Source organism: Pecten maximus, chromosome 13 (genome assembly GCF_902652985.1).
Source record: "Pecten maximus chromosome 13, xPecMax1.1, whole genome shotgun sequence".
NCBI classification, from domain to species: domain Eukaryota; kingdom Metazoa; phylum Mollusca; class Bivalvia; order Pectinida; family Pectinidae; genus Pecten; species Pecten maximus.
The window spans coordinates 9,854,692-9,868,179 of NC_047027.1; the positions used below are offsets into that span (position 1 = coordinate 9,854,692).

The 13,488-nt window shown below is 38.8% G+C and overlaps 1 protein-coding gene across 6 annotated transcripts in view; it reads right to left on the bottom strand.

Annotated features, from left to right (window-relative positions):
* Positions 1-13,488, bottom strand: part of LOC117341480 (cell wall integrity and stress response component 3-like) — a 66,591-nt gene that overhangs the window by 50,990 nt on the left and 2,113 nt on the right. For all 6 annotated transcript variants that reach the window (XM_033903348.1, XM_033903349.1, XM_033903350.1 and 3 more), the window contains exons 2-3: positions 6,205-6,531; positions 4,459-4,797 (exon numbers count right to left, since the gene is read on the bottom strand). In XM_033903348.1, the coding sequence (XP_033759239.1) occupies positions 4,459-4,797; positions 6,205-6,531 (666 nt within the window). The remainder of the gene's footprint in view (positions 1-4,458; positions 4,798-6,204; positions 6,532-13,488) is intronic.

Sequence of the window (13,488 nt, forward strand, 5' to 3'; positions counted from 1 at the left end):
CACGTTTACTGCGCTCTATCCACCCGAGTTGTCATAATCTACCTGTCCTATACTTCGTCGTCATGGTGACGCTGACCTCCTGGATGTGTTGAAGGTTAAGATATTCAGTACAGCGAGAAGTATTGTTAAGGACTACCAGTGAGTTAGGTTATACAGAGGGGATTGACACGGTCTCCAAGTAACTCAGTTCATACAGAGTTAGGGACTTGACACGGCCTCCCACTGAGTCAGTTTATACAGAGTTAGAGACTTGGCGTGGTCTCTCACTGAGTCAGTTGATACAGAGTTAGAGACTTGGCACCGTCTCCCACTGAGTCAGTTTATACAGAGTTAGAGACTTGACACGGTCTCTCACTGAGTCAGTTGATACAGAGTTAGAGACTTGGCGTGGTCTCTCACTGAGTCAGTTTATACAGAGTTAGGGACTTGGCACGGTCTCTCACTGAGTCAGTTTATACAGAGTTAGGGACTTGGCACGGCCTCCCACAGAGTCAGTTTATACAGAGTTAGGGACTTGGTACGGTCTCTCACTGAGTCAGTTTATACAGAGTTAGGGACTTGGTACGGTCTCTCACAGAGTCAGTTTGTACAGAGTTAGAGACTTGGTACGGTCTCTCACTGAGTCAGTTTATACAGAGTTAGCGACTTGGCACAGTCTCCCACTGAGTCAGTTTGTACAGAGTTAGGGACTTGGTACGGTCTCTCACTGAGTCAGTTTATACAGAGTTAGGGACTTGGTACGGTCTCTCACTGAGTCAGTTTATACAGAGGACTTGGTACGGTCTCTCACTGAGTCAGTTTGTACAGAGTTAGGGACTTGGTACGGTCTCTCACTGAGTCAGTTTATACAGAGTTAGGGACTTGGCACGGTCTCTCACTGAGTCAGTTCATACAGAGGACTTGGTACGGTCTCTCACTGAGTCAGTTCATACAGAGGACTTGACACGGTCTCTCACTGAGTCAGTTTATACAGAGTTAGGGACTTGGTACGGTCTCCCACTGAGTCAGTTTGTACAGAGTTAGAGACTTGGCACGGTCTCTCACTGAGTCAGTTTATACAGAGTTAGAGACTTGGCACGGTCTCTCACTGAGTCAGTTCATACAGAGGACTTAGCACGGTCTCTCACTGAGTTAGTTTGTACAGAGTTAGAGACTTGGCACGGTCTCTCACTGAGTCAGTTTATACAGAGTTAGAGACTTGGCACGGTCTCTCACTGAGTCAGTTCATACAGAGGACTTAGCACGGTCTCTCACTGAGTCAGTTTGTACAGAGTTAGAGACTTGGCACGGTCTCTCACTGAGTCAGTTTATACAGAGTTAGAGACTTGGCACGGTCTCTCACTGAGTCAGGTTATACAGAGTTAGGGACTTGGCACCGTCTCTCACTGAGTCAGTTTATACAGAGTTAGAGACTTGGCACGGTCTTTCACTGAGTCAGTTTATACAGAGTTAGAGACTTGGCGTGGTCTCTCACTGAGTCGGTTTGTACAGAGTTAGAGACTTGACACGGTCTCTCACTGAGTCAGTTTATACAGAGTTAGGGACTTGGTACGGTCTCTCACTGAGTCAGTTTATACAGAGTTAGAGACTTGGCACGGTCTCTCACTGAGTCAGGTTATACAGAGTTAGGGACTTGGCACCGTCTCTCACTGAGTCAGTTTATACAGAGTTAGGGACGTGGCGTGGTCTCTCACTGAGTCAGTTTATACAGAGTTAGGGACTTGGCACGGCCTCTCACTGAGTCAGTTGATACAGAGTTAGGGACTTGGCACTGTCTCCCACTGAGTCAGTTTATACAGAGTTAAAGACTTGGCACGGTCTTTCACTGAGTCAGTTTATACAGAGTTAGAGACTTGGCACGGCCTCCCACTGAGTCAGTTTATACAAGGGGACTTGTCTCGAACTCCAAGCAAGTCAGTTCATACACGACATGTTTGCTGCATTCCCGTTATCTGGGTATGGATTTAAAATCAGCAGTGCATAAATATGTGTTTCTACAGAAAAAAATCGATATTCTGTATATGCAAGCATTGGTTTCGCATGTGATAATTAATTCATAATGTTTCCACCAATTCACGAATGACGGATCACGTTCATTGTACCATAAAGATAAACAGGAGATTATGAGCACCAGTTATCACCGTTAAGCCTCATGTAGTTTGTCCAATTAAAAGGAATATGCTTAACTAGTTTATACATTACTAATCCCCACAAATACTTTTAACTGAACGATTCCGGAATGTACAAAGTTCGAATTTTAAAAATGTCACCGTTTGGGGAGGCGATATCACAACCCAAATAGCCAATACGACCTCCCGTAGTGGCTATGATACACTAGCGGATCCAGAGGGGGGAGGGGGTCCTTGGGGCCAGATAAGAACTTTTTTTTTTCAACACCCCTGTCGTACAATTTTATAGTGTCATCACACTGGAATGTCACCTCAAATACGATTGAATGACAAAGTCTGTCACGTAAATACTGACATCGAAATGAAGGCAGCCATTGCAGTATTTTATATAGACTTCGGGTTGGCAGTATAGACACAGTCGAAAGCCTTCCTCACGGGGCAACCTCTGAACTATACCGGTGAAAATTGAGGCAGTGTCAAGGGCGACATAAGGAAGAAGATATCCCACATTTAGTCGCCTCTTACAGATCGTGTAACAGAGTAACAGGGTATAATTGGTATGCTCTACATACAACAATACACATTCTACTTGTTGTTTACAGAATAAAACGTAAATGATTCCGGTGAATTCGGAAATCCAAGATGGCCACTCAAATTCCTTCCTGGTCATCTGTGTTATTTTAAATGATACAATGTTGGTGATCGAATCACGAAGAAAAAACTACTTCACAAACGTATCCATTACAGAACGCTATATCAACTCGGATAACATCGTGATGGTACACAACATGAAACAGGTACATATGGTATAAAACACGTTGATAGAGGCTAGGGGCCGCAGTGGCCGAGTGGTTAAGGTGTCCCGATACTTTATCACTAGCCCTTCATCTCTGGGTAGCGAGTTCGAAACCTACGTGGGGCAGTTGCCAGGTACTGATCGTTGGCTGGTGGTTTTTTTTCCGGGTTCCCCGCCTCCATAAACCTGGCACGTCCTTAAATGACCCTGGCTGTTAATAGTACAACTCGGATTACATCGTGATGATTCATAATATAAACACGTTTACGGATTTATCCAGTTTCTGCTTATCAACCATAGTATAACGTTTCTGAATTACTAATTCACTAACGTCTAACGTCTGGTGCTGGGGCCAGAGGAATCTCGGAAAACGAGGAAACGAAAACGTTGAGAATTCAAAATATTTTTTCTCTTCCTTCCTCATATATAGGTACACAATCATCTGATACTATTTGTTCCTGGTCTGTGTCAGCCGAGATACACGACTGTTTTAAGTTTTATGACCTTGTTCCTGAAACTGTTATTATATCGTGCACGTATAACCTCGAGCTGTGATATCATAGACTCGCACGAGAGACATGTCCGTGTGTCGAGAGAATCACCAACGACGGGAAATCATCTAAGAGTTTATAGCAAACACAAATATAGGTATACCAATGGTTATAAATGGGGTAATTCAACACTCGGTCTCTTCGAAATCCAGATCCCCATCCCGGAATTAGTCGTATATCTATGTTCACATTCAGTGGAAAACAGGCTTCATAATACCTGGTGTCGCGGTTCTATCGTGTCATACTACACGTGTATAGCTGTGAAAGTGACTAAGGTCCCCAGAGTTATCGCCCTTATATGTACATATGAACCTGTCATGCCGGTCATGTACAAAAACCCGTCCAAATCAACATATAACCAACATTAGGTTTGTCAGATATGTTTGTTTAATGTTATTATCAAACCTATATGTGTTGGTACAGCCAAACAGTCAGGCTGATATACCCCTAATTATCGATACTCCAGTGCTTAATTAATTCATTCCTTCATTTATCTAAAATTGAAGAGTTGGGCCGAGGACTGGGTTTTCGCCATGTACTTCTAGTCCCTGAACCTGGACTTTCGTTACCGTTTAATACATTAAAGGATTCAAAGGCATGCTTGTCATTATAATGACCTTGACAATACTCCATTATACCCTACATGTTACTAACGACATACAGATAATTGTTTTAGACCGACATGTAGTAATGGCCTCCGACACATCTCTAATCTGACATGTGACATGTTATTTGTACATGTGGTAATTTTGTACCAATGAACTGACGCTCAAATAATAAATAAATAAAAAAAAATAAATGAATGAATGAATGAATGCATAAATGAATAAATAAATAAGTTATAAGAATAAATGAATGAATGAATGTATGTATGAATGAATGGATAAATAAATGAATGAATGGATAAATAAAATAAAGAAATAAAGAAAGAAATAAAAAGTCAGTCTCTGTTATTTGTATACAAACACGTTAAGTTACATACCTACAGGCTGCGCAACAATAACCAGATCCAGTTTACTTCTGATTGGTCGAAGTTGCGTCCCTAGGGCAATTTCGTGTATGACGTCACAGACAACATGAGTACCGTTGTCAGAAAAGGGAAAAGTCACGTTGAAGAAATGGTCGACTAGGAAGGTCCCGTTCTGGAGTGGCGTTGTCGGCTTATATTTCATAATTTCGTGATTGGTGACGTCATTGTAAGGTGGCGACTGTAGAAGACGTAACACTGGGTTTGGCCTTCCAACATTTCCAGTACACCGGATGTAACGTTCGTCTTCATCTTCGACTTCGGTTTGTGTTAATGTTAGAGAGATAGGCTGGGCTAAAAACATAAGATTGAAAAAATAAATAAATGAATTTTTTTGTTAAATGTAATGAAAAAAAAAATAGCACCATTTTAATTAGTTGACCTGCGCACTACACTGGTAAAGTGAAAAAAATAACGACTACAAAACAATATCAAAAAAGCAATACCAACACGGGAAGTTGAATAAAGTTATCCCCAACAAAGAACAAAGCTATCCTTACAAAGAACAAAGTTATCCTTACAAAGACTCCAAATCGTTCATAAAGCGGGGTTGATTTGATGACTTGAGATAAAAACCTTTTTTCAACATGATCACCGAATAATAAATAATCAATTTGTCAAACTCGCTGTACATACATGTATATATATCATAGAAGATGTTTATCGACCTTAGGCTGGTTTGGTTAGGGTTCGTATTGTTTAACGTCCTATAAACAGCTATGACCATTTAAGGACGCCCAGCCCTGTGTTCGAGATGCGTTCCTGAAGTGTATGTGGGTGTATGTGTGAGGGTGTATGTGTGAGACTGTATGTGTGTATGTGTGTGTGTTAGGAGGCTGTGGTATATTCGTGTTTGTCCCCTTGTGACAGCGCGACACGCGCCAGACCCCTCGGCTGTACACCATAAGTACGTGTGTCCTTGGAAAGGTACGCACCAGGAAGTATTCCCTTATAATATCAATTGAGTTCACACCGGAAATATTTCGTTTCCGATGCATGATTGAACTTTAGTGTGTTCTGTAATCTAATCGATACAGGTTATTATATACAATGTTATTTACATGATTATATTATTTGTTGATTTGTAATGGGGGATTTTTTTTTTACAAAACCTTGGAACCATAGCGACAACTGGTAATTTCTGCAACATTCTTTTTCTCAGAATTCCCGGAGTATACACTTAAAATCTGATTATTTCAATCACAGCCATCACTTATGTATGCAAATATTAACGGAATAAATCGTTTACGCATTCGTTGGTTATTACGAGACTCCATTTTGGGGTAAAAAACTGAAAATAATGGAAAAAGTGCTGATTACTGTAATTTTTATAACTTAGTCAGTCGTTAATCTTAATCTTACAACTAGGTTTCTTTGAAATAAGCAAATATAAAATAAACATCAGCCGGATATGTTCCACGCATCCGTGGGGAAATTAGGCATACATACGGTAATTTCTTCTCCTGCATCACCCCCCCCCCCCCCCCCCCCCCCCCCCCCCCCCTTATTTCCATGACCATATTTGCAGTTTCATGACTCTATCCCTTTCCTTATGTCAGGTTATTTCCATCAAACTAAAATGCTTCCCGATGGACAAATTTAAGTTAAGAGACTTTCATGATGAACTCTGGACAAAGTAAAACTATGAAGCACGAATTTATTATCAAAGTAAAAACATTAATATATATTACATCAACTCACCATATGTAACAATAGGAAAACGTCCTGATTGTTCCGAATGACCAGTATCCATAGTGACACGATACCAGCCTTCATCTTCGACCAGGACAGTGGTCAAGGTCACCGTCACATTCCCATTTGCGATGTTATTCTCGACATTTGCTCGCCTTTCCCAATCTTGGTTGACCGATGTCGTATTATAATCAACAATGACCAATGCGGCTGAAGTAGTGACGTCAGTTATATGGAACTGTGACAGGCTACTAATAATCGGGTCAAAGGTGAAGGTCATAACGTAACTTTTCCCGAGCTCTGCCTCCACCACCGTGGGATAAGTTAGTGGCGTCACTAAGGAGAAAATATTATTCATTTATCATAAGCATGACAAGGTTAAAATTAGGTTTGATAAACAACACGATCTATACCGGTACATCATACTGACTTCTGGATAGACGAGTTATCTTTTCCTGGACGACTTAGCGTAGCACATAATATCATTCAACAGACACTGGGACCAGTTTTATCAAAATCTTTAATCTAAGCATGATCTTTAACTTCAAATTTCCATATGAAAGCATTGTAACATAACTAAAGGAAGGTTCCTCAGCTCAGATGTGTCCCTTGAATTCTTTAATGCTTTCTGATGGAATATTTTAAGTTAATGAGTTTATTTACATTAGTGAGAATAAGAGTCATGCAGTGGGAACGGCACATGCGATTTGGATAACTTCAGGTAGCTGGTAATTTATTGGACAGCTCCATGTAACTTTTTGACAGTCATTGTTTGGTTTGTTTGTTTTTTGTTTAACGTCCTATTAACAGCCAGGGTCATTTCAAGACAGTCACGTGTATCTTTTCAGACATCTGCATGTGACTTATTGGACAGCTAAATATAACTTATTGGACAGCTACATGTAACTTGTTGGACAGCTACATGTAACGTATTGGACAGCTACATGTAATTTATTGGACAGCTACATGTAACTTATTTGACAGCTACATGTAACTTATTGGACAGCTACATGTAACGTATTGGACAGCTACATGTAACTTATTGGACAACTACATGTAACTTATTGGACAGCTACATGTAACTTATTGGACAGCTACATGTAACTTATTGGACAGCTACATGTAACGTATTGGACAGCTACATGTAATAGATTGGACAGCTACATATAACTTATTGGATAGCTACATATAACTTATTGGATAGCTACATATAACTTATTGGATAGCTACATGTAACGTATTGGACAGCTACATATAACTTATTGGACAGCTACATATAACTTATTGGATAGCTACATATAACTTATTGGATAGCTACATATAACTTATTGGATAGCTACATATAACTTATTGGACAGCTACATATAACTTATTGGACAGCTACATATAACTTATTGGATAGCTACATATAACTTATTGGATAGCTACATATAACTTATTGGATAGCTACATATAACTTATTGGATAGCTACATATAACTTATTGGATAGCTACATATAACTTATTGGACAGCTACATATAACTTATTGGACAGCTACATGTAACTTATTGGACAGCTACATGTAACTTATTGGACAGCTACATGTAACTTATTGGACAGCTACAAGTAACTTATTGGACAGATACAGGTAACTGATTGGACAGCTACATGTAACTTATTGGATAGCTACATATAACTTATTGGATAGCTACATATAACTTATTGGACAGCTACATATAACTTATTGGATAGCTACATATAACTTATTGGACAGCTACATATAACTTATTGGACAGATACATGTAACTTATTGGACAGCTACATATAACTTATTGGATAGCTACATAAAACTTATTGGACAGCTACATATAACTTATTGGACAGCTACATGTAATAGATTGGACAGCTACATATAACTTATTGGACAGCTACATATAACTTATTGGGCAGCTACATATAACTTATTGGACAGCTACATATAACTTATTGGACAGCTACATATAACTTATTGGATAGCTACATATAACTTATTGGATAGCTACATATAACTTATTGGATAGCTACATATAACTTATTGGACAGCTAAATATAACTTATTGGATAGCTACATGTAACTTATTGGACAGCTATATGTAACGTATTGGACAGCTACATATAACTTATTGGACAGCTACATATAACTTATTGGATAGCTACATATAACTTATTGGATAGCTACATATAACTTATTGGATAGCTACATATAACTTATTGGACAGCTACATATAACTTATTGGATAGCTACATGTAACTTATTGGACAGCTATATGTAACGTATTGGACAGCTACATATAACTTATTGGACAGCTATATGTAACGTATTGGACAGCTAAATATAACTTATTGGACAGCTACAGATAACTTATTGGATAGCTACATGTAACTTATTGGATAGCTACATATAACTTATTGGACAACTACATATAACTTATTGGACAGCTACATATAACTTATTGGACAACTACATATAACTTATTGGACAGCTACATATAACTTATTGGACAGCTACATATAACTTATTGGACAGCTACATGTAACTTATTGGATAGCTACATGTAACGTATTGGACAGCTACATGTAACTTATTGGACAGCTACATATAACTTATTGGACAGCTACATATAACTTATTGGACAGCTACATATAACTTATTGGACAGCTACATATAACTTATTGGACAGCTACAGATAACTTATTGGACAGCTACATATAACTTATTGGACAGCTACATATAACTTATTGGATAGCTACATATAACTTATTGGACAACTACATATAACTTATTGGACAGCTACATATAACTTATTGGACAGCTACATATAACTTATTGGACAGCTACATGTAACTTATTGGATAGCTACATGTAACGTATTGGACAGCTACATGTAACTTATTGGACAGCTACATATAACTTATTGGACAGCTACATATAACTTATTGGACAGCTACATATAACTTATTGGACAGCTACATATAACTTATTGGACAGCTACATATAACTTATTGGACAGCTACAGATAACTTATTGGACAGCTACATATAACTTATTGGATAGCTACATATAACTTATTGGACAGCTACATGTAACTTATTGGACAGCTACAGATAACTTATTGGACAGCTACATATAACTTATTGGACAGCTACATATAACTTATTGGATAGCTACATATAACTTATTGGATAGCTACATATAACTTATTGGATAGCTACATATAACTTATTGGACAGCTACATGTAACTTATTGGACAGCTACATATAACTTATTGGACAGCTACATATAACTTATTGGATAGCTACATATAACTTATTGGACAGCTACATATAACTTATTGGATAGCTACATATAACTTATTGGACAGCTACATATAACTTATTGGACAGCTACATGTAACTTATTGGACAGCTACATATAACTTATTGGACAGCTACATGTAACTTATTGGACAGCTACATATAACTTATTGGACAGCTACAGATAACTTATTGGACAGCTACATGTAACTTATTGGACAGCTACATATAACTTATTGGACAGCTACATGTAACTTATTGGACAGCTACATGTAACTTATTGGACAGCTACATATAAGTTATTGGACAGCTACATGTAACTTATTGGACAACTACATATAACTTATTGGACAGCTACATGTAACTTATTGGACAGCTACATATAACTTATTGGACAGCTACATATAACTTATTGGACAGCTACATATAACTTATTGGATAGCTACATATAACTTATTGGATAGCTACATGTAACTTATTGGACAGCTACATGTAACTTATTGGACAGCTACATATAAGTTATTGGACAGCTACATGTAACTTATTGGACAACTACATATAACTTATTGGACAGCTACATGTAACTTATTGGACAGCTACATATAACTTATTGGACAGCTACATGTAACTTATTGGACAGCTACATATAACTTATTGGACAGCTACATATAACTTATTGGACAGCTACATATAACTTATTGGACAGCTACATATAACTTATTGGACAGCTACATATAACTTATTGGACAGCTACATATAACTTATTGGACAGCTACATATAACTTATTGGACAGCTACATATAACTTATTGGACAGCTACATATAACTTATTGGACAGCTACATATAACTTATTGGACAGCTACAGATAACTTATTGGACAGCTACATGTAACTTATTGGATAGCTACATGTAACTTATTGGACAGCTACATGTAACTTATTGGACAGCTACATATAACTTATTGGACAGCTACATATAACTTATTGGACAGCTACATATAACTTATTGGACAGCTACATGTAACTTATTGGACAGCTACATATAACTTATTGGACAGCTACATATAACTTATTGGACAGCTACATATAACTTATTGGATAGCTACATATAACTAATTGGACAGCTACATATAACTTATTGGACAGCTACATATAACTTATTGGACAGCTACATATAACTTATTGGACAGCTACATATAACTTATTGGACAGCTACATATAACTTATTGGACAACTACAGGTAATTATAACTCCAATATGATACACCAATGACTATATGTAACATCATACACTTGTACATTATGTAGCTGTGATTTATAATGAATATATATGACAATTTTCCATCCAATGATTTTTATTGTATACCACACGTGCCATCCGTATCATGGTTTTGTTTGACAGATTAACCTCAAGTCCAAAAGTAATAAAGTTATTTAATTGAACAATTGATTCATCGAGCACTAAAGATAAGACTGATTTCGATCCTATTTAGCTGGAGTGAATGTTTGAGTAACACTTGGGTATGTATAATCAATAGTTCGAGGTATAAACAAACAAATACTATCACTAAGTCTTTCTGTAGTACCGAGTGTTCCTGGTGTGTCGAGGTTCACAGGGACCCGAGTCGAGGTTCACAGGGACCCGTGTCGGGATTCACAGGGACCCGTGTCGAGACTCACTGGGACCCGTGTCGAGGCTCACAGTGATCCGTGTCGAGGCTTTGGTTTGTTTTTGTTTAACGTCCTATTAACAGCCAGGGTCATTTAAGGACGTGCCAGGTTTTGGTGGTGGAGGAAAGCAGGAGTACCCGGAGAAAAACCACCGGCCTACGGTCAGTACCTGACAACTGCCCCACGTAGGTTTCGAACTCGCAACCCAGAGGTGGAGGGCTAGTGTTAAAGTGTCGGGACACCTTTACCATTCGGCCACCGTGGCCCCGTCGTGTCGAGGCTCACAGGGACCCGTGTCGAGGCTCATGATCAGTGACCCGTGTCGAGGCTCACAGTGACCCGTGTCGAGACTCAATGGGACCCGTGTCGAGGCTCATAGTAACCCGTGTCGAGGCTCACAGGGACCTGTGTCGAGGCTCACAGTGACCCGTGTCGAGGTTCACAGGGACTCGAGTCGAGACTCACTGGGACCCGTGTCGAGGCTCACAGTGACCCGTGTCGAGGCTCACAGGGACCCGTGTCGAGGCTCAGGGACCCGTGTCGAGGCTCACAGTGACACGTGTCGAGGCTCACAGTGACCCGTGTCGAGACTCACTGGGACCCGTGTCGAGGCTCATGGTAACCCGTGTCGAGGCTCACAGGGACCCGTGTCGAGGCTCACAGGGATCCGTGTCGAGGTTCACAGGGACTCGAGTCGAGACTCACTGGGACCCGTGTAGAGGCTCACAGTGACCCGTGTCGAGGCTCACAGGGTTCCGTGTCGAGGTTCACAGTGACCCGTGTCGAGACTCATTGGGACCCGTGTCGAGGCTCACAGTGACCCGTGTCGAGACTCAGTGACCCGTATCGAGACTCACAGGGACCCGTGTCGAGACTCAGTGACCCCTGACGAGGCTCACAGTGACCCGTGTCGAGACTAGTGGTGTGCCGATCATCGATTATAATCGGTTGACGAATCGAATGCCCTTCGATTTCGACCATCGATTTCCGTTTTTCAAGAATCGATCATCGAACGCGCCCGAATCAAGGGAAGTCACTCTAATGTTATAACCTTAGAATAAAGATGGCGGACGGCTGCCTCGTCGTCGACGACTCCGTTGCAATTGCCACTTCAACGGATACTGATACAGAGCTTATAATTCGACCACCCGGGGTTGGAAAGGCAAAGTCAAAAGTATGGAATATATATGCATTCCGCAAAATAAAAAAAAGAATGGGGTCCTTCTAGAAAAAACCTTGACATGACGGTCGCTGTTTGCCGCCTTGTAAGAAATGTTACAAAAATACAAGTAGCTACATTTCGGTATTTGATAGTATTAGATAGTGAAAGACTTATAAAATGACTCCATCTGTTTATTATTTTCGATAATAAGTAGCCCTGGAGGAATCATTTGGTTTCTTAATGATAAGTTTTAGCATATTTTATATATATTAGCTGAGTAATGAGGTATGTTTCTGCTAGGTATAAGGGAAACAGTCCAGCCACATTGCTCAATCCCTGCATACTTATATAATCTCGCAATAGGCAATACACAATCTACATTCTACAAAGAAGCACATTTTTATTTATATTTTGTAATTGCATACTGTAATATTAATAGATTAATTTATGGTTTACCACAATATTTGAAATTAACATTTATTCACTGAACTGTTAAGTTATGTTTCCAATTTATATTTTTGTTAAATCAAAGAAAGTGGATTTGTTAATTAGTTGTTACTTAGTTGTAATCTGTTGAATAAAACTTTGCTAGTTATAATATTTTTTCTAATAAATAGGTTTCTGAAACTTTCTTCGTCAGTTTTGGAAGTCCCAACTATTTGGCCATTGGTAGACAAATTAAAAGCGCTAGTAATTGCATTTTCATGCATGATTAATAAAAACAAAAACAAAAAAAAACAACACTGGTAGTCTGGTACAATTACAATGTAAATATCCAATGCAAATAATGGCAATATCCATCAATGCATATTCAATGGGATATAAGCTCTATGGCATCGCATCATTGCTCTTTTGTAATTCTTGATTTTATATGTGTACCTGCTCATATTGTATTCTACTACTTTTGCATCTAGAATTCAACGAACAAAAGTTACAAAGACCATGTAGAAAATGAAAATGTCACTTTATTAACAAAAGTATATAATCATGGACAATTTCATGTTTTATAAAGAAATCTGTGAAATCCAGATACTTTTACTGGACTTCATTCTTCTTGGATCATTAATATCTATTTTTTAAGTCATAGCTGTTGACCAAAAGTACAGTTGTAACTTGTAACTGTCTTTATCATTCAATCATACATTCA